Source organism: Rhododendron vialii, chromosome 13a (assembly GCF_030253575.1).
Source record: "Rhododendron vialii isolate Sample 1 chromosome 13a, ASM3025357v1".
Classification (NCBI taxonomy): domain Eukaryota; kingdom Viridiplantae; phylum Streptophyta; class Magnoliopsida; order Ericales; family Ericaceae; genus Rhododendron; species Rhododendron vialii.
This window is the reverse complement of record NC_080569.1, coordinates 29,098,830-29,117,199: the sequence shown is the minus strand read 5'-3', so window position 1 is coordinate 29,117,199 and position 18,370 is coordinate 29,098,830. Positions and strand designations below refer to the sequence as shown.

Sequence of the window (18,370 nt, the reverse complement as noted above, 5' to 3'; positions counted from 1 at the left end):
GGGTTATATATGGTTATATCAATGTTGGTAATTGAGTCCAGTTCAAGGTATATATAGGAACTCATTAGCAAAGCACAATTGAACAGTTAATAATATATAAGTTAGGGTTTTGATTGCGAGTAGATATGATTATATCAAACTCTGATCATTATATGTTCTACTTTATTAAATTGGTCCGCGCAGCGGCCTTACTGACTTATTATTTGTGCAGTTGTTCAAGGAGTGAAGAGTATTAAGTTACATGTGAAATCGACCGTGAAGAAGGCGACGGCGACAAAAGGGAAAGAAGTTACAAGATTTCCTCTTCTTTTTTTTCCCATTTTTTTTAGAGTTAGAAAAGACAGAATCTCATGTATAATGTTATAAGGCTATATGTTTATTTTTTGTCACACTTATTACGTTTTTTTGTGTGTATTTATTTATGTGGCAAAATAATACACATATAAAGTTCTTTGTTTATTTTTGCATTATAAACATATATAAGATTATTTATATACGGTTATCAGAAGTTAGTCAATGAAGCCGCTGCGCGGACCAATTCAATAAAGTAAAACATATAACGTTATATGTGAGTTTCTATGCTGTGAAACTCCAAAAAAATAGAACATATAACATTATATGAAAGCTGCTGACTTGTGTACCTCTCAACAAAAAAAGAACATATATTGTTACTCGAAGCAAGTCATTGAGGCCGCTGCGCGGACCAATTCAATAAAGTAAAAATATAATGTTATATGGGAGTTTTTGTGCAGCGAAACTCCAAAAAAATTATAGAACATATACCATTTTATGTTAATATATGTACGTTCAGATGTAAACGTGGAATGTTATATGTTCTTGTATTATAATAAAAAAAAGATTTCAAAAACTCATATAACGTTAAATGCGAGCCGATGAATGAGTATATAACGTAATGTAAGTATCGCACGTTAAATAAGAACTGATAAACGAGTATATAACATTATATATGTACAATTATGTTATATACAGTGTATCAGAAAAGGAGAATCTTCTGTCGCTTTATTCCAACGTAACTGCTGGGATTTCAAACGTATAACGGATAATGGGCTAAAAATATGGGATTTGAATGGAAAGGGTAATCTTTTTTCTCTCTCTCTCGTTTGGACTCTGTTTCCCTTTTGGATATAGGAACAACGTGAATATGAGAGATTTTATAGGAATGGAATATGGGAGATTTTATAGGAGTGAGATATATCAGATTAACAGTTTTTAAAGGTAAGGGTATTTTGGTCCTGAACTAATTCCTTTTTTAATTGAATTGGACTTAAGGCCTCACCAAAACCTAATTAGTGGACTAGAGGAGTTATAAAATTTAGAAGTGGATTTAGTGGGTTACAAATATGCAATAGTGGACTTCCCAACAATTTTTTATATAAACATTTGGAAATTGCTACTTCTCAAAAGTAATTATTCATTGCCCAAGGCAAGGACGCATGATGCCCAAATCTTGTCTCCGCCACATATCAGTGTGGAGACTTGAAGCATAACTAGAACTAAACTCACTTGACATTGCCTTCAATGACATTACAACTTCTAAGCATAACTAGAACTAAACTCACTTGACATTGCCTTCAATGACATTACAACTTCTAAGGCATATCCATTTTATCCTGAAAAATTATGTTGATAATTTCACTGCTAATCTCAAATAAATTGACCATTAATAAACAAAAGAATATACACGGTAGATGACCTATGCAAGAGCATTTTAATAAAAACATTTGGTAATTGTTACTACTTTTTAACCAAAACTATCATAGCCAATTAGCCACACTCTCAGGATCTCTCAGCCCACTTGACAGTGCCTTCAATGGAATTACAACCTCTATAGTAACACAGAGAACAATAATATAACGAAATCCCCTTTTTCTCATCAATCTAACAAAATCCTTTCAAATGGTGATAAACAAGGATCAAAGTCATCTCATCTAACAAAATTCCGTTGTCAATGACACAACAAAAATTCAATGAAAGCAATTATGAATTGCATGACAGACATTTTGAAACTCTAAATGTGAGGCGACGAATTCCCAAAAGCCTAAGATGGTCATTCGTCCTCCTGGCTGCGCAACCTAGCAAGCCTGTTGGTAACCACAACATCAAGCTGAGCAGCCCGCTCCACAATCTCCTTCCTCTTCCTCGTGGACACATTGTGTGCAATCTCTGCACAGTAAGTTCTGCAATGAACATTGAAAAGATATTTATCATGTATAGCAGGCAAAACCAAAAGGACTTGAATGAATTCATGGATAAGTAGAAGGCAAAAGTGGAAGGCCGGACTTCAATGTTTTACCTGTTATGCATCATCAACAGTTCAAGCTCTTTTGCATTGTGCACCAAAAATTTCTTGAAACCATTTGGAAGATAATGCCTAGTCTTCTTGTCTGAACCGTATCCAATGTTTGGCATCAATGTGCATCCCTTGAACTTCCTTCTGACGCGAGAATCAATACCCTTTGGTCTACGCCAATTTGGCTGCCATAGACAATCATAATACATAATTACATATAGGATTACTCCAGAAGGTACCAAGGTAAAGATATTGCATAATTGGTCACAGTTTGAACCAAAAAGGTTTTGCCCTGTACAGTCTAATGAATGTGTAAACTTTGCTGGAGTCCATGTTTGAGCTAGGGAACCTATGGGCGCATATGTGTTTGCAAGCGCACGAGCGTGTGTGTGTTAGAGAGCGAGAGGGGCTTATACAGGCTTTGTAAATATCTTTTAAATCTTCTCGCACATACAAAAGATCCACATTTCGTTTACAAAAACAGAATGACTAACTTCATTCAAAAGTAAAAAGTTACAAATTCAAAGTACTTAGACATACAGAACTTTTAAATCAGAAAATGTAACAGGCATAAAGTAACAAGAAGCTTATAAGTTAAGAAGCTAACTGTGTCGCAACCTGTTTTTACTTAATTTCTGCCCTTTAAACGAGACATCCAGCAACAGAATCAAAGTCTGGACATCAGATACCATGGGCAAATAGAAAATATATAAAATTTAAACTACTAAAAATCCTATATACTTCTGCAATCTCAGCCGAAAGATGGTGATAAATGTATATGATAATCACGGGAAAATCAGAAATGATTAAACACTTTCTCATCATAGATTGCATGATCAGAAGCACAAACAACTAAAAAATTGAGTAAATGAGTAGAAGGAACATGCCAGAAAAAATTTAAGTACAAAAACCAAGGCAAAAACTTGTTTTCACACCAGACAAGCTACTGAGGTCAGATGGTAGTGCATGTTTTTATCATCATTCAAATGCAGAAAAGGTGGATAAGCATCATCACTCCTCATAGCAAATGTCCATTATCAAAAATCAAGGTTCTTAAAAAACACATACACTCAGCAAAACCATCAAGTATAAAATCTAAAGGAATTACACTGAGAAATCATACAGCAAAGAAAATTACATGTTCTTCGGCAATAAAAGGGAATCAGATAGATAACGTCAGTCACCATCATTGCATCTGAAGATGCATGTAAGACTGGGGCGACAAAAACTATCATCATATTCCTCAAAGAAGAAATTATCAGAATCCCACTAACAGAAACAACGTACCACAAAAAGTCCCCTGTCAAACCAAATGTTCACCCCTTTAGCTGATTAAGGAACCAAGCAACTTGAGTTTGAACTCGTTTGTTTGTGAAAATCCCATTTGATCATTTGAGATTGGTTTGTTATATTAACAAACAAAGCTTAAACATTTTTTAATAGCCATTCAAGTTTCCAAACCAAACTTGAACAAGCTAAAATGCTCAACTAGTTCGAGCTTATGCCGTATAAAAAATTCAAACTACTGACATAGCGTCGTTTCGGCTCAAGATCAGCTCATCTCCCGAACGTCTCATGCTCGTCAAGATTTCAAACCAACCTTACTAATTCAGCTCATTTATTACCCCAAATCAGATACACATATACATATTATATAAGGAATAACAAAATCACCAAATCAATCGTTCTTGGAGAACAGGAATATATCATTCCCCGAAAACTATCTTCATGTGCTGATAAGTTCTATAAAAAGGCTTCGTCTGTACAAAAGAAAGAAGAGAAATGCGTGAGTTTGTGAAGATTATATACCTTGACAGAGACCCATCGGTCGCTCTGAGGCCTCTTGAACTTCTTTACCCTCTTCTTCACTATCTTCTTGGACAACAGTGGCACCGCCATTGTCCCCACTCACCACCCTTACCCTTCTGCACAAATAACCCAATAACAAACCAGAAACAATGAGAACCTGAACTTAACTGGAGAGAGAGAGAGAGAGAGAGAGAGAGAGAGAGAGAGAGAGAGAGAGAGAGAGAGAGACTCACTGTGAGTTAGGGTTTCTCGTTTCTCTAAGCCGCCACAGGCTCCCCATAGCAGGGGCTGGTTAATCTTTATAGGCAAGAGGCGCTAACAAGATATCGACTAGGGTTTTGATGGAATTACCCCCGATGGGCCCGGCCCACAAATGTAACTTTTCTTTGAGATTTCAAGCCCAATCGGCTGGACTTCGGCCCAAACCCTGCCTACAAGGATGGAGTCAGTCTAGGGCTAGGCTTAGTTTCAACGGGCTCGGGGCTACTGGGCCGAAATTACACCCCCACGCCGATAGAGGTGCAAACGAGCTGAGCCGAGATTTATAGTGTTCGAACTTGGATGAGGCCTTAACAAGCCTTGTCTGGCTAATTTACTTAACTGTTTAAACAAGCCGAGCCTATAGGAACGAGCTGGGCTTTTGAGTGTCTAGCTCCAAAAACTTGAGCTTGAGCTCGAATACTAAACGAGTCAAAACCGAGCCATGAACTAGCCGCGAGCAGCTCGGTTCGTTTGTGGCCCTCGCTACAAGATAAGGGCAAGTGCAACAACTATTAAGTACGTTAAAAAAAATGAAGTATCTAACTTTGTGAAGAAAACAGGGAGGAAAAAATGGATAAGAAAGATAGAAAAAATAGATAGGTTGGGTTGGGTACGAATTGAGGAAAAAATGAAGTAGCTCAATTTTAGATGCTAAGTGGTTAGTCAAATAAAATTCCGGTTCCACTTTTTAACACATGGTGTAGCATATGTTATACGTTTCATCCATCATTCATTTAACACGATCATGAGGGTGTAACATTAAGAAAAGCTCTCCCTCTCTCATCCTCCCGCACGTAAGAGATCCAACTAGGTCACTCTTGACACATGGCATAACGCGATTGAGTCGGCACACAATTCGCCACGTAAGCACCTCTCCACTTGGCAAAGAATATAGTACTAAGTACTAACTTTCTTCCTTCCTCAGCAGAAGAATCACAATTGGAAGTTTGGAACAAAGCCAGGCTAAAGCCTGTACCCTTCAACAAAGGAAACACTATAAAAATAGGATCAAATTACCTTTAAGAATCTGAACTCTCTTCCTTGCCTTGGCTACAAAGCATCATATTCATCTTTACAACCCTACAAATTCCCCTTTGTGCCAGCAGCCTTACAAGCAAAGAACCGAAAAAACCCTTCTGATCAGGCCCTTTATAAGACACACCTCACCTGCACAAGTCATTTGTATGTGCCCAAATCTTTCTCTGTTTATAGCAATTCAGGAGTATTGACATTTTCCTAGCTCCTCCTCCATTCAAAAGCTTCTCATAAAAAAAGAATGGCCGGCGAGCAGTTGAAACCGATTGCATCGCTGCTCTTGGTGCTCAACTTCTGTATGTACGTCATCGTTCTGAGCATTGGCGGATGGTCAATCAACAAAGCTATTGATCATGGGTTCGTCATAGGTACAAATCATGTTTTGTTTTTCTTTGTCAAGTTATTTAGGCTCAGTTTGTTTGGACATAAAAAAATTTCTCCAAAAAATAACTCACTTTTTTCTTAAACAGGTCCAGGATTTAACCTTCCAGCACATTTCTCTCCCATTTACTTCCCAATGGGAAATGCTGCCACTGGTTTCTTTGTGATGTTCTCTCTGATTGCTGGCGTTGTTGGCATTGCTTCAGTCTTCTCCGGACTAAACCACCTTCGTTTCTGGAACCTCGATAGCATGCCCGCTGCTGCTAATGCTGCCGCCATCGCCTGGAGTCTTACCCTCCTTGCCATGGGGTAAGTCATTAGAAAATTATACATGTGCCTAGAATCTGACTTAGACTTCTCATTGCCAACAGGAGGGCTAGCTGAAATTAGTAAATGCCACTTCTTCTTTACTGATGCCTTAAGAGCTTTGCATAAATTTTTCTCCAGTAAAAATATACGCTACTTTAATTTTTATCCATTACATGTTACAAGTTTTCGCAAAGTTGAATTCAGAAAACGTAATCTGAAAAGTGTCAAAATTGAAGTTAAGCAGTTCTATGAGTTTTCTTCATCTTGACTAGAAAGTTATTTCTGCAGCTTTGCTTGGAAAGAGATTGAGCTACATATCAGGAACGCGAAATTGGTAAGTAACCTTGAACAACAGACCGGTTAATTTGCTAAGAGTTGGGGTAAGATTATGAAAACTGAACAAATAAAACTGTCTCTATTTTGCAGAGAACAATGGAAGCTTTCATAATCATTCTTTCGGCTACGCAGCTATTGTACATAGCAGCCATTCATAGCGCTTCGATGAGGAGACAAATTTGAAGCTTGAGTCACATCGTGTGCGGATTGTGTGATTGATTTTCCTCTTTTTCTACAGAATTTATTTCCATTCTACTCATTTGTGGTGTACAAAGCCAAGGGATTGGCAGATTGTATTATATTTTGTGTGGTTTGATTTGCATTTGTGTGGGATGAATAAAGTGTCAATGTACAAGGGACATAATTTAATTTCAAAGAGTGTTTTTTGATTGTTTGTATATCAAGCCGCCTGCTCATCTAGTCACTCCTTTTACTAGGCTCACATATTTTATTGGAGTTCAAGCTAGGCCTATCAATAGACTGGATTCGATCCAAATCCCAAGAAAATGATAATTCCAGTTTAAAAAATCCGGATATGAAACCAAACCCAAAAAATTGGACATCCGATCCGATCCGGATTATATTACTATCATGTACTAATGAAATTATAGTCTAAACCCAACATTTCATACATTTAAATGTCTGATCGGATTGGAGTTATCGAATTCAGATTTTTTTCGAAATCATGTTTGGATCGGGTTGGATTGAATTTGGTCCATCGACAGGCCTAGTTTGACTACAACCTCATAACTATACAAGAACAGCTAAAAAAAAAAAAAACTCAATAGCAGAAGCCAATAACCAGCAAAATGAGATCAACTCCATTCTGAATCAATCCACAGATATGGGAGGAAAATAGAATATTATTTCAATGATGCTGTTCTCCCATATCCTTTATTGACTTTTTGTGACCTCATTCAAGTTATTGACATTAGAAAGATAATTCATATATTTGCCTGCTAAAAAAACCCCATTTCGAGCTGTTAAACATCGATTCTGATAGATTTATGCAGTGATAAATCAATACATCAGATGATGTCCACAAACGGGCAGTTAACAGGGACCGGTACTTTAACCAATAACATAACACACTGAAACATATCGCTAATCAAGTTCCATAATTGAATAATCAATCGAAGCTTCAATTGGCACAATCAACCGATGCATAACAGAAACAAAGAGCGCATAACCAGAGAAGAAAACACGATCAAAAGAGTAGTACTCACCACGAAGTACCACAAATAAACAGATCGGCAAAGATACCAAACAGACCTTTTGTAGTTCTGCATTATGCAAATTTCCCATCCATCACAAAAATATATACTCCAGCTATAGATATAGCACACCAACAACAATGGAAAAGTACTACCCGCTGCAAAATCAACAAGAGCGCAGTACACAAAAAGGACGGACTTCAACTGCCTTCCATAATAGCACTAAAATACATAAGCTTCGCGATTGTTTGTATGTGACGCCACTTGCTTTTTATACTTCTGAATAGAAACTTGAAAAGAAAGTTACAAACTTTCCCCAAAGTTCGCCTTGAATGTTCAATAGCTCCACCCATCCGCTCCAGCTCCTTCATGGTCTGTTCTGGATTCAAGCAAACCAGTAAGATCACACGCAAAACTAGGGCTGCAAAAGTGTTGTTCTATTAACGAACATTTTTTGAAATTTCTACGAGCGACAACTAATAATGAGGGGAACAGTATCCAAGGCCCCTTTTCGGAGATAAATAAGTACGGGGAAAAAAACCTAAAGGGATGCCACTAGATAAATTTCACATCAAGATTGAATCAAAATCAATCACTTCTTCCAGCAGATCAAGAAAGAACATAATCCACCAACAAACTGAATGTGTTTCAAGTTGGCAGAGACAAAACGATAAGCTAAATATGAAGAAACTTATAACAAAGTTATAGACAACAATTTCTCAACAAGAAACCAGCATGAGCAAGAAAAATGGTGGATGCTGGCTTAATTCATCTACCAAACATTATAATTGCCAGAAACATTATTTTCCACCAGTGATGAGCTTAAGGCTGCTATCAGGTTTCCTGTGCTTGAGGAGCGTGGGATGGATTAATTCAGCCTGTTTATGAGTTGGAGATCAAGTCAGCTCTCAATTCTATCCATGGTGATAAGGCCCCAAGGCCCTGATGGATACAACTCTGCATTTTATCAACAGAATTAGGACTTTGTTGGCTCTGATTTAGTGGATGCTATCAACCAGGTTTTTTCCTCTGGTTATCTCCTTAAAGAATGGAATTCAACAGCCATTACTCTGGTTCCTAAGGTTAACTCCCCTTCTAATGTCAAAGATTATAGGCCCATTGCATGTTACAATGTGGCCTATAAATGTATTTCCAAAATATTTGCTAACAGACTTCAACATATTCTCCCTAAGATCATAAGCCCATGTCAATCTGCTTTTAACAAAGGGAGAAGCATTGTTGACAATGTGCTCCTTATGCAAGAATTGGTTAAGGATTACCACAAGGACCAAGGTAGCCCTAGGTGTGCAATGAAACTGGACCTTATGAAGGCCTATGATTCTGTGTCTTGGCAGTTCCTTTTTGAAGCTATGGCAGCTATGCATTTCCCTGAAGTGTTCATCCAGTGGACCAAACAATGTGTTATTGTAATAAATGGGGAATTACAGGGTTATTTTGCTGGGGCTAGGGGTCGTAGGCACTCCTTAGTCCTTACCTTTTTCTGATTGTCATGGAAGCATTCTCCCCTATCTTTCAGTACAGAATCTCCCATAACCAGTTCACTTACCATCCCAAGTGTTTGGACCTTCATATTTCTCATTTGGTCTTTGCTGATGACTTTTTTTTGTCCTCTGTGGGGCTGACAGAATTTTTTTTCAATTGATCAAGTCCATGTTGGATGATTTCTGTCATTATTCAGGGCTTGGTACTAACCTTGATAAGAGCACTATCTTATTGCTGGTGTGCAGCCTGAAGTGAAAAACCTTTTATGTAATATTTTGCCAATTAAAGTTGGGGAGCTCCCTGTCAAGTACTTGGGTGTTCCACTGATTACTACTAGACTCCATGCTAGTGATTGCCAACTTCTTATGGATAAGATCACTGCCAGGGTGCAATCTTGGACTAACAGGTTACTGTTATATGGGGGAAGGGCACAGGTTAGAAGCTGTGTGTTGTTTAGCACTCAGGTGTATTGGAGTTCCATTTTTATCCTCCCTCAAAAAGTGCTCAAGAGTATTATTGAAGCCATCCTTAGATCAGTTTGGACCTTACCTCAAAAAATCTGGCTCTAAGGTCAAATGGAGTGATGTTTGTGCTCCTGGTATGGAATAAGGCAGCAAGGTCTAAATTGTTGTGGGCAATTGCTAGCAAATCTGACACTCTCTGGACAAGATGAATCCATACCTATTTGGTTAAGATTCTTAAGAATCAGTGTATGTGGTCCATGAACTTCCCTTCTACTGTTTCTTGTACCATAAGGAAGATTTTTAACCTAAGACAGAAGGTTCAGATCTGGATAACAACAGTGGTGGGAAATGGTCTTGACACTTTCCTATGGTATCATAATTGGCATCCTTTTGGACCTTTAAAGGATTGGTTTGGTGACAGGCTTGATCACAACCTTCTAAGATCTCAAAATTCCGTAGTGGCTTCTACCACAAGCGATAACACATGGCACTGGGATAGGCCAAGAACCCTCATTGTTAGAGAAATTTTGGCTCACATTCCTCCAAACCTGCAACCTCATTGTTAGAGAAATTTAGAGAAGTTTTGGGCTTTATCTGTTTTATTTGGGTTTGCGTTGTGCTGTCTTGTTTAATTGTTGTTGGACCCTTGTAGACCTTTGGGTGTTTTGGGCTTTGCCCTTAAGGTGTTTTTTCCAACTTTTTGTTGGATCCCCTTTCCCCTTCCCCGTTTTTAATAAAATTTCATCTTTTGCCGATCAAAAAAAATGGACAATTTTCAATTTAATCTGCTTGGCAGGGTTTCAGGACTCCATCTCCTGGCACAAAGTGGTCTGGTTCTCTAAGGCAGTTCCTAGATGGTCTGTTATTGAATGGCTGGCTATTCTTGCTAGATTGTCCACAAAAGACAGATTGCAGGTGTGGGGTACTGTTGACAATGCTGACGGTGTTTTGTGTTCTGGGGGTCTGGAAACTCATTCCCATTTGTTCTTTTTGTGCCCTTTTTCTAGCCAAGTTTGGAGGGACATACTTAGAATGAATAATCTCACTAAGATTCCTGGTACTTTGTTACAAGAACTGGATTGGTTCAGACACAACATGAAAGGGGAGGGTTTTTTTACAGTCTTTATGCAAATTATCCCTAGCTGCTACCATCTACCACCTATGGAGGAAGAGGAATGCACAAATTTTTCAACACAAAATGATGGATGCAGGTGATGCAGTGAAGAGGTAGTGACAGAGATCAGGTTTTGTATCAGCTCATGGAGAAGGATATAGGGTACAGCCGTGAATGTCCAAATATGTTCTGCCTGGCAAGTCTCTCCTAAAATCTTTGATGGGGCAAAACATTAATAGTTGAATATTACTGCTTTGCTTCTAGGCAAAACATTATTAGTCGAATAACTATTGTAGCCACTCATCCATTTTCATCTGGTATGAATTAAAAAACAGAACCTGCTCATTGAAACATCTATAGGATGTAATCTAGTAAAGACCATATACCAGTCACCGAAGAGAAATTGAGCAGAAGACCGCTCATAAGCAACAACCAATTCTCAGACTACCAAACTCCTATAAATCCCAGCCAAAAATAGCGCTATTGATACACAAGTCACTGAAAAAGAACAATATCTACATCAAAGTTTCATCCCACCTGATATTATGCATTGGAGCCCTTAAACAACTCAAACAGTCCACAGCAACCAATCCAGGAAGTTTTGTGCACTGGTCGTGGGGCAGAAGCTACCAAAGGCTGCAAATAATTTCAGAAGAAACATGAAACAGACATGACAAGATGGCAATCATTTGTTCAGTGTTTACTTAAGCAAACAAATGATAAACTGATCTGGGCAGGCAAAAGGAATAGGCGCATTACCTGGCTATCAGAGCATTCAGTAGTCATTTGATCTTTATTGTTTTCCGCACCATTACTATTTTCAAGTGGAGGAACACTGGATGATAGCATCAGTCTCTCTTTATCATCTTTTACTGCAGATCCGATCGCAACTGACGACGGTGCAATATACTTAACTGTGCTGGGCAACACTATATCCTCTTTTGGTTGTGATTCAGCATCCGGCAAAACAGGTGAACCTCCTGAAGTTCCAATTTTCCCATTTTCCATCAACCCAGATTCCAAACCACCAGAGCACGTAGGATTCTCCATTGGTGTGCTGTCATTTACCAGTTGTGATCCAGTATCCATCACAACTTGTGAAACCCCGGAACCCTCATTTTCTCCATTTTCCTTCAAACCAGATTCAAAATCACCCGAACGCTCGGGATTCTCCACTGGCGTGCTGTCATTTGGATGAACCACCACTTCAGATACATTCTCTAAGCTAATAGGAGGGGTAGTTTTCACGAGTAAATTAGAGGGTTCCTTGGCAACTAAACTACAAGCCTCAATATCTGGAATACTATCTGTAACTCGAGTTACTCCAGAATACTCAACTGTGGCAGGAGACACTTTATCCTCCTCTGGCTGTGATCCAGTATCCATCACAACCTGTGAAAGTCCTGAACTCTCATTCTCTCCATCTTCCTTCAATACATATCCAAAATCATAGCAAGCATGATTCTCCATTGCCGTGCTGTCATTTACCAGTTGTGATCCAGTATCCATCACAACTGGTGACACCCGTGAACCATCATCATTTCCATTCTTCTTCAACTCAAATTCCGAATCAGTAGAGTGTGGAGTGCTATCATTTACTTGAACCACGTCTTTAGATACAGTCTCCGAGTCCACAGGAGGGACAGTTTCTATGACTAAATTAGAGGGTTCCTCTACAACCAAACTGTAAGCCTCACTATCCGGCAAACTATCTGCAACTTGGGTAATTTCAGGAAAATCAGATGTGTCGACTAAATTAACAGGAAAGGCATTTTTGGCGACAGCATCATAAGCCTCTTCTGTTGGCTCTTCCACAGAGATATTATAAGCATCTGTAACCGGAACACCATCAGTGGCTTGAGTTATTTCAGGCAAATCAGTTGTCTTTACTGGATCAGCAGAAGTAGCAGTTTCCCCCTTTAATGCAATAGGATCATAAGCCTCATCCACCGCCAAATCATAAACATCCATAGTCGGAACATCATCAGTAACTTGAGTTACTTGAGGCAAATCAGTAGTCTTTATTAGATCAGCAATAGTAGTTCTTTCTTCAACAAAACAAGGAGCTTCCTCTTTTGATTCCCCTGATTCTATCACCACTATGTTCTTCTCAACAACATTGGACTCATCATCGGAGCTTGAGCTGGAGCTGCTGCTGGAGGTCCCACCATCTTGGGACTTATGCCCACCATTTGATTCCTTCAAAGACTCAACAAACTCCACACAACCATTCTTTCTTCCAGATTCATCCTCTGGCTCCAACTCCCAGTCTATTATTTGAACAGCACTGTTCCCCTCCATTTCCATTTCCCTTTTCTGTGTATCCTCTCCATTGCCGTTAAGTCCTATCAAGGGTTCATTCTCAGCAATAATTGATCGTACTGATAAAGTGTCTTCTCTCTTCTCCATCTCCATCTCCATCTCCTCCTCCTCTCCCTCGTGCTGGTGGTTATGGTTGTCCTGTGAAGTAGGAGAGCCAGTGTCGCCTCCGTCACTCTCTTTCTCATAATGAACTTGCAAATCATCATCTCCTGCCATAGTTTGATTGATTCACAAGAATTCAAGACAAATTTTGAGTGAAAAAAAAGACAGATCAAGAAATACCCATCAAGTTGTCTGAGCCAAAACTCAAAGTCATGAATGGAAAGTGAGAGTGTATGAAAGTGCCTGTATGCATTGAGTGCCACAACTGTACCCTTTTAAAGCAATGAATGCAAAAAAGGTGATGAGCTTCGTACCCTTAAAGTAAGCCCAACAAAAATGAGCAAATTAATACCCATCAAATCATCTATGCGAGGACTCAAAATCACTAGTTCGAAACTCAGTAGGTGGCCTAGCATTCAGAGAAGCATGGGTGTTTAGTGGATTGGTTGAGTGGGTTTTGGAAGCAAGCAATTAACTCAGAACTTTTGCGATAAATCCAAAAAGAAACAAGACAATTGACCCATCCCCACCCAGGTATTTCCACCAAGATAAAAACAAATACAAAGGTATCTCTACAGAAACGTAGTTTTGAAATAAACATATCTATCTATCAAGCCATTTGAGCCTTTGCTCAAAACTACCAGTTCAAAATTGAAATAGACGGCGTAACATTTAGACAAATTGGTCGAGGGGGTTTTCGAAAAAGGCAATGAATCCAGCGCCTTTTGGTATTTCCAAGAAGAAACAAGACAGATTTTGCGTCCAACCCAAAAAAAGAAAAAAAAGAAAAACAAACAAGACAATTGACCCCATACCCACCACGCTACTTCCCAATCAAGAATACCTATATATACAAATATATATATATACACACACACACACACACACACACACACCAGGGATGGATGAAAAGTGGAGAATATAGAATTGATAAACAGATGGTCAAAGTTAAAGAGAAGTAGTAGTAGTAGTATAGAATTGAGAGACACGGCAAATCAAATAATAAGAAACACAAATTGGGACGAGAAAAGTGAAAGAAGAGCAAAGAGTAGTAGTACTAGTAGTTACCATGAGAGAGAGTAGCAGAGCTGTTATTGTTGGTTTGCTTTTGCTGCTTCTTCCTAGCAGCTTTTCTCCTCTTTGCACCCGATGGCATGATTGGAGATTGCGGGGTGCTTGATGTAGGGATGGAGTAAATTGGGTCTATAAGCAGATCTTGGGCTGTCTTTTCTCCCTCGTCGCTCTGTCAATTGGAGTAGCTGAAAAAACCTTCACTCTCTCTCTTCTCTCTCTCTCTCTCCTACTTTGGTTCGGGATTTGTTGCAATTTGGATTTCAAAATGGGAAGGGGTGGGACTGGGCAGCGACAGATACGGGGTGATCGTAGTGTAGTATTTTTTATGCCAGGCAATCTGGTTGGCTTCAATTCGTTAGCAAGCGTGATTAATTTAAATAGGGCTCAGCGTCGTATCGTGTCATTTTATGTTTGTGTCAGAATGTTCTTAATTCTACCAACTTATTTAGTTTCTTGTGCTATTGTATCATATGTATCATATTATATTTGTATTTTGTGTCAGAAATAATTAACCAAAACTCACTAACTTTGTGTTGAGTTCGTGTCGTATCAAAAATTAACGCCCCTAATTAATTATTAGTGGGTGTTACCGAGGCAAATTTGGTTCATATGGTGGAGCCTGTATGCGACAACAAATCCACTTTTCTCCCTCTAATTTTTTTGTTCGAAATTGATTTTTATGTCGGCATTTGACACGTGGTGGCTGCTGTGTCTCGGGGCACAAAGGCAGCTGGCTGTGCCAGCCATATAGGCTGTGTCCCGAATTCAAAAATATGATCCAAACCGGATACATTGTAGGGCTCAACGCATTTAAAAACCCTGAAAATTATCAAATTGATCGGACATCATTTGCCTCAAAATGTTGTACTGTGGTATTTTTTGTATCCCATTGTTCATTTAATGCAAATAAGCGCGGTTTTCTTACTGAGTCTCAGTTTGTCTGGTCAGCTTAATTTCTCATGGAGCTGTTAAACTCGTCAAGATCTATAGCGTGAACGGTTTGGATCATGTTTTTGAGCTTAAAACTAGGCCAATATAGCCAACACAATATTTTGCTATGCCTTGAGGCACAGCAGGAAACCCTTCTCCGTCGGCATAGCATGCGTAGACTTTCGCTACAGACTTCTCAGTGGCATACCAATGGATGTGTAGGAACCTCGAGGATATAATAGACTATAAAAATGATCAAATTAATTCATTAATTTTAAAATAATTTTTTTAGCGATCTTTGGAAAAAATAGCACCATCGGACGATGGTAAGTAGTTGATTCGATCTTTTAAATTTTACGTTCAAGATTTAGAATTTTGAATTTTAAAGAAAAATTAGACAATTGATTGATTGAATTGATTTTATGGAAAGCAGCTTAAAAAAATATTTCGAATCATCTGTATGATTAGCCCGAAGAAAATATTTTGAATTGATTTTTTTTGAACGACATTTTTAACATTACCCTTTCTGTGATTGATGAAAATTGTGTGGGTCATACTGCAAACTAACTCATTATTACTAAAAAAATGTATTGATTCTGTGAATTTTACACATTTTTCACCAATCACATGAAATATAATATTCATCCTCTTTAAAACGAGATGAACAAAATTATTCCCGGGATAAGTGTTTTGGCATTTGCACTTTTTCTTCAGGGAGTCATATTCCTATAGTTGTTCTCCCTTCTTCTTCTTCTTTTTTTGGGTGGAGGGAGTCCTAGTTGTTTTCTATCAAAACTACGGCATTGCTCGTTTTACATTTTAGTTTTTTTTTTAATCATTATCATTTTTTTTTTCAATTATTATTCTATTTTAAAAAATTTTATTTTTATTTCTCTCTTTACTCATAATCTCAATTTTCAATTATTATATTATTTCTCTCTCTACTCACTATTAAAATTAAAATAATAAAAAATACAAAACGAACAAAGCCAGCAGGAGATTCCTTAACCAACTCCAACTCGTACAATCCCGAGACCTTGAGTGTGATGGTAGAATAATTGAAATGAGGTAGGGCATGAATAGTCTCTGAAATTTGAGAGCTGCCTGAAAAATTCAATGCCTGGGAGTTGGTACGAGGGAGCGGTGTGGCATCCGCCAGGTCTCTCCCACTCCTACCTGTAAACTTATCTACCTCTGGTCCTCTACTCTGTCTCTCTCTAGACTTCTGCTACTCTTGCAGGACTACATTAAATTAGTGATTTATTGTGCTGCAACTTGTCACGCCGTGAGTTCAGGGTTAAACTGGAGGGTCAACAGTTGAAGGGGGACAACATACTATGCAGGTGGCGGTGGCAGCTTCTGCCTTCGGTCTAAGGCGGGAACGAATTCAAGTTAGTGCGGCGGGTCCATTCAGGAGAATATATTCTGTGTCCATACCTGATCACTCCAGTCTTGGCCACTCCAACCTCTATTTTCATGAGTGTGATGGACAGATCCGACTCCGGCTTCTTGACTTCAGACGGCTTTTGGTTTGTTTTTTTTTTCCATTATTTTTCTCTATAATTTCGGACCAATAGTGTCCCCTTTTGTTGTAATGTTTTCTTGTATATATTATCTACATATTCTGGTTGGTCAAAAAAAATATTTGTTAGGCCAATTGTGAGTTTAGCTAAATGGTCGCAATCATTCACTTTGTAGAGATTGTTGAGAACATGAATCACGCCAAAAATCATTAATATTGACCACAGCCCAATGAATATCTATTCATGCGGCATTTTATTTGGGAAAAAATCAACTCAACAAACTGGATAAAATCAACTTTGTAAAAGAACTACGGAAATAAATCTATCGGTGAAGATGAATGTGATTTTTGATACATATGATTGAGGTTCTCAAAAAAATTTACAAAAATAAATGATTTTGATCATTGAACAAGAACCATCATATACCCAAAACATAGCGAACTGTACAGTGTGCGATCCTCCCTTTAAATACTCATAATTTATTTTTACTATCATCCAAAACTTAAGATCTATAATATGGAGTAATACGTAATTTAATGAAGAAATTGGCTTCCAAACACCTACAGAGTGTATGAATTAAATTATAGTATGTAACGTCACCATAAAAGCAACCTATCGTTTTTTTTAATACGTAAATAGTTAAATCTAAAATCTTATTCCATTTGTTTGAACAGCGAAAATCCAAAATCCAAGTAAGTATTCCGGTCGACCAGAATCCATATACTAATTATATGGGCATGTTTGACAATCAAAATTGAACAAAACATCATAGCTTCATTCTGGTTAATGATAGATCACCCAGGTTTGGGTTCGGGTTCGTAAGAGTGACAATTGTCTTATGAAGACTCGATTTCGCTACGACTTTGATGGGTTCACTTTTTTTAAGCCGCTGCATGTCCATGAGTCGTTGGCTCATTCTTCAACATGCACGTGATCATACTCCCGGACTCCTCCCACTGCCCCGGGGGTGAATGACTTGGTACAATGACCAGAACAAAGGGTCGCAATCCCACGAGGGTTGCTAATTCAAAAAACTGTTCTCAGTTTGGATTGCAGCTTTCAACTTATCAGAATCGCAAGAAAATCGCCGATTAGCCTTACGACAGTGAATTCCTTTTCCAGGCCCTGTACACGCCGCTCGTCAAAACTATGAGAGCTGGTCATGCCTCAAGTTGTTACCTTAATCGTAGTGAATTCTATCAATATAAAAAATGAACCAGAGAATACAGGGGAAAAAATCACATATGAAGGAGTTATTTTAATTAAACTTTAACTGACAAAATTATTTACAAATCATCCAAAACACTTGTACAAGCTTTCATTATTGTAAGGAAGCCTCGCCAACAATGAAACAACCGTGACAGTTGATCATCGACATCCACATGTGCTTCTCCAACGTATAATCATTTGATCAATTTTTAGTTTTTTTTTTCTCATATAATATACATCAGTAGGGGGTTAGCGGCATGGGTGAATTTACCATAAGCATAGGTGGGTCACGTGAACTACCTGCGATTTTCGGATATTTAAAAAAAAGAAGAGCTAGTGTAAGTAATATATACTTAAACTACACAAAATATAGTAGACAATGCAACTTGTAGTAGTGGTAAGTGCTTGATCCTTCGTGTAGGAGAGTTGTGTTCAAGTCCTTACGGTGTCTTTCGGCTCTCTTTTTTGGTTAT

General features: G+C 38.4%; 4 protein-coding genes and 3 non-coding genes across 10 annotated transcripts; 2 read left to right on the top strand and 5 right to left on the bottom strand.

The window, feature by feature from the left end:
* Nucleotides 1-1,872: 1,872 nt before the first annotated feature.
* LOC131312391 (large ribosomal subunit protein eL32z-like) lies at nt 1,873-4,471 on the bottom strand. Of its 3 annotated transcripts, XM_058340097.1 has the most exons (5): nt 4,350-4,397; nt 4,284-4,307; nt 4,121-4,236; nt 2,315-2,496; nt 1,873-2,198 (listed from the first exon to the last, which is right to left on the bottom strand). In XM_058340097.1, exons 3-5 carry the CDS (start codon nt 4,208-4,210, stop codon nt 2,069-2,071), a joined length of 402 nt encoding a protein of 133 aa, XP_058196080.1. In that variant the 5' UTR covers nt 4,211-4,236; nt 4,284-4,307; nt 4,350-4,397; the 3' UTR covers nt 1,873-2,068. The 3 variants fall into 3 exon arrangements, with proteins under 3 accessions (XP_058196080.1, XP_058196078.1, XP_058196079.1); XM_058340095.1 differs by lacking the exon at nt 4,284-4,307 and having other exon boundaries at nt 4,354-4,471; XM_058340096.1 differs by lacking the exon at nt 4,284-4,307 and having other exon boundaries at nt 4,121-4,233; nt 4,354-4,384.
* On the bottom strand, nt 3,056-3,144 carry LOC131315437 (small nucleolar RNA Z196/R39/R59 family). Its single transcript, XR_009196763.1, has one exon. It is a non-coding gene; the product is annotated as a small nucleolar RNA Z196/R39/R59 family (small nucleolar RNA).
* LOC131315436 (small nucleolar RNA Z195/SNORD33/SNORD32 family) lies at nt 3,258-3,333 on the bottom strand. The gene has a single exon (XR_009196762.1). It is a non-coding gene; the product is annotated as a small nucleolar RNA Z195/SNORD33/SNORD32 family (small nucleolar RNA).
* On the bottom strand, nt 3,471-3,553 carry LOC131315420 (small nucleolar RNA U31b). Its single transcript, XR_009196749.1, has one exon. It is a non-coding gene; the product is annotated as a small nucleolar RNA U31b (small nucleolar RNA).
* Nucleotides 4,472-5,475: 1,004 nt separating the features above from the next.
* LOC131312390 (membrane protein PM19L-like) lies at nt 5,476-6,840 on the top strand. Its single transcript, XM_058340094.1, has 4 exons — nt 5,476-5,784; nt 5,887-6,106; nt 6,395-6,440; nt 6,533-6,840. Exons 1-4 carry the CDS (start codon nt 5,658-5,660, stop codon nt 6,623-6,625), a joined length of 486 nt encoding a protein of 161 aa, XP_058196077.1. The 5' UTR covers nt 5,476-5,657; the 3' UTR covers nt 6,626-6,840.
* An 860-nt stretch (nt 6,841-7,700) lies between these two features.
* LOC131312389 (flocculation protein FLO11) lies at nt 7,701-14,573 on the bottom strand. 2 transcript variants are annotated; one of them, XM_058340093.1, is made up of 4 exons: nt 14,230-14,573; nt 11,497-13,268; nt 11,275-11,373; nt 7,701-8,035 (listed from the first exon to the last, which is right to left on the bottom strand). In XM_058340093.1, the coding sequence occupies exons 1-3, from the start codon at nt 14,315-14,317 to the stop codon at nt 11,281-11,283; spliced, it is 1,953 nt and encodes a 650-aa protein (XP_058196076.1). In that variant the 5' UTR covers nt 14,318-14,573; the 3' UTR covers nt 7,701-8,035; nt 11,275-11,280. The 2 variants fall into 2 exon arrangements, with proteins under 2 accessions (XP_058196076.1, XP_058196074.1); XM_058340091.1 differs by having other exon boundaries at nt 7,701-8,030; nt 14,230-14,562.
* On the top strand, nt 9,881-10,838 carry LOC131314090 (uncharacterized). The gene is made up of 2 exons (XM_058342582.1): nt 9,881-10,184; nt 10,420-10,838. Exons 1-2 carry the CDS (start codon nt 9,881-9,883, stop codon nt 10,836-10,838), a joined length of 723 nt encoding a protein of 240 aa, XP_058198565.1.
* Nucleotides 14,574-18,370: the final 3,797 nt, after the last annotated feature.

What these genes read in the sequence shown, in the direction of transcription:
- LOC131312391 (XM_058340095.1), bottom strand. Translation starts at nt 4,210, where the DNA reads ATGGCGGTGCCACTGTTGTCCAAGAAGATAGTGAAGAAGAGGGTAAAG. An exon ending in ACCGATGGGTCTCTGTCAAG is followed by an intron (nt 2,497 to 4,120) that starts GTATATAATCTT and finishes TGTCTATGGCAG; the next exon opens with CCAAATTGGCGTAGACCAAA. An exon ending in CTGTTGATGATGCATAACAG is followed by an intron (nt 2,199 to 2,314) that starts GTAAAACATTGA and finishes TGTTCATTGCAG; the next exon opens with AACTTACTGTGCAGAGATTG.
- LOC131312390 (XM_058340094.1), top strand. Translation starts at nt 5,658, where the DNA reads ATGGCCGGCGAGCAGTTGAAACCGATTGCATCGCTGCTCTTGGTGCTC. An exon ending in TGATCATGGGTTCGTCATAG is followed by an intron (nt 5,785 to 5,886) that starts GTACAAATCATG and finishes TTTCTTAAACAG; the next exon opens with GTCCAGGATTTAACCTTCCA. An exon ending in ATATCAGGAACGCGAAATTG is followed by an intron (nt 6,441 to 6,532) that starts GTAAGTAACCTT and finishes TCTATTTTGCAG; the next exon opens with AGAACAATGGAAGCTTTCAT.
- LOC131314090 (XM_058342582.1), top strand. Translation starts at nt 9,881, where the DNA reads ATGAACTTCCCTTCTACTGTTTCTTGTACCATAAGGAAGATTTTTAAC. An exon ending in TCCAAACCTGCAACCTCATT is followed by an intron (nt 10,185 to 10,419) that starts GTTAGAGAAATT and finishes TCTGCTTGGCAG; the next exon opens with GGTTTCAGGACTCCATCTCC.
- LOC131312389 (XM_058340093.1), bottom strand. Translation starts at nt 14,317, where the DNA reads ATGCCATCGGGTGCAAAGAGGAGAAAAGCTGCTAGGAAGAAGCAGCAA. An exon ending in CTCTGCTACTCTCTCTCATG is followed by an intron (nt 13,269 to 14,229) that starts GTAACTACTAGT and finishes AAACTATGGCAG; the next exon opens with GAGATGATGATTTGCAAGTT. An exon ending in CTGAATGCTCTGATAGCCAG is followed by an intron (nt 11,374 to 11,496) that starts GTAATGCGCCTA and finishes AATTATTTGCAG; the next exon opens with CCTTTGGTAGCTTCTGCCCC.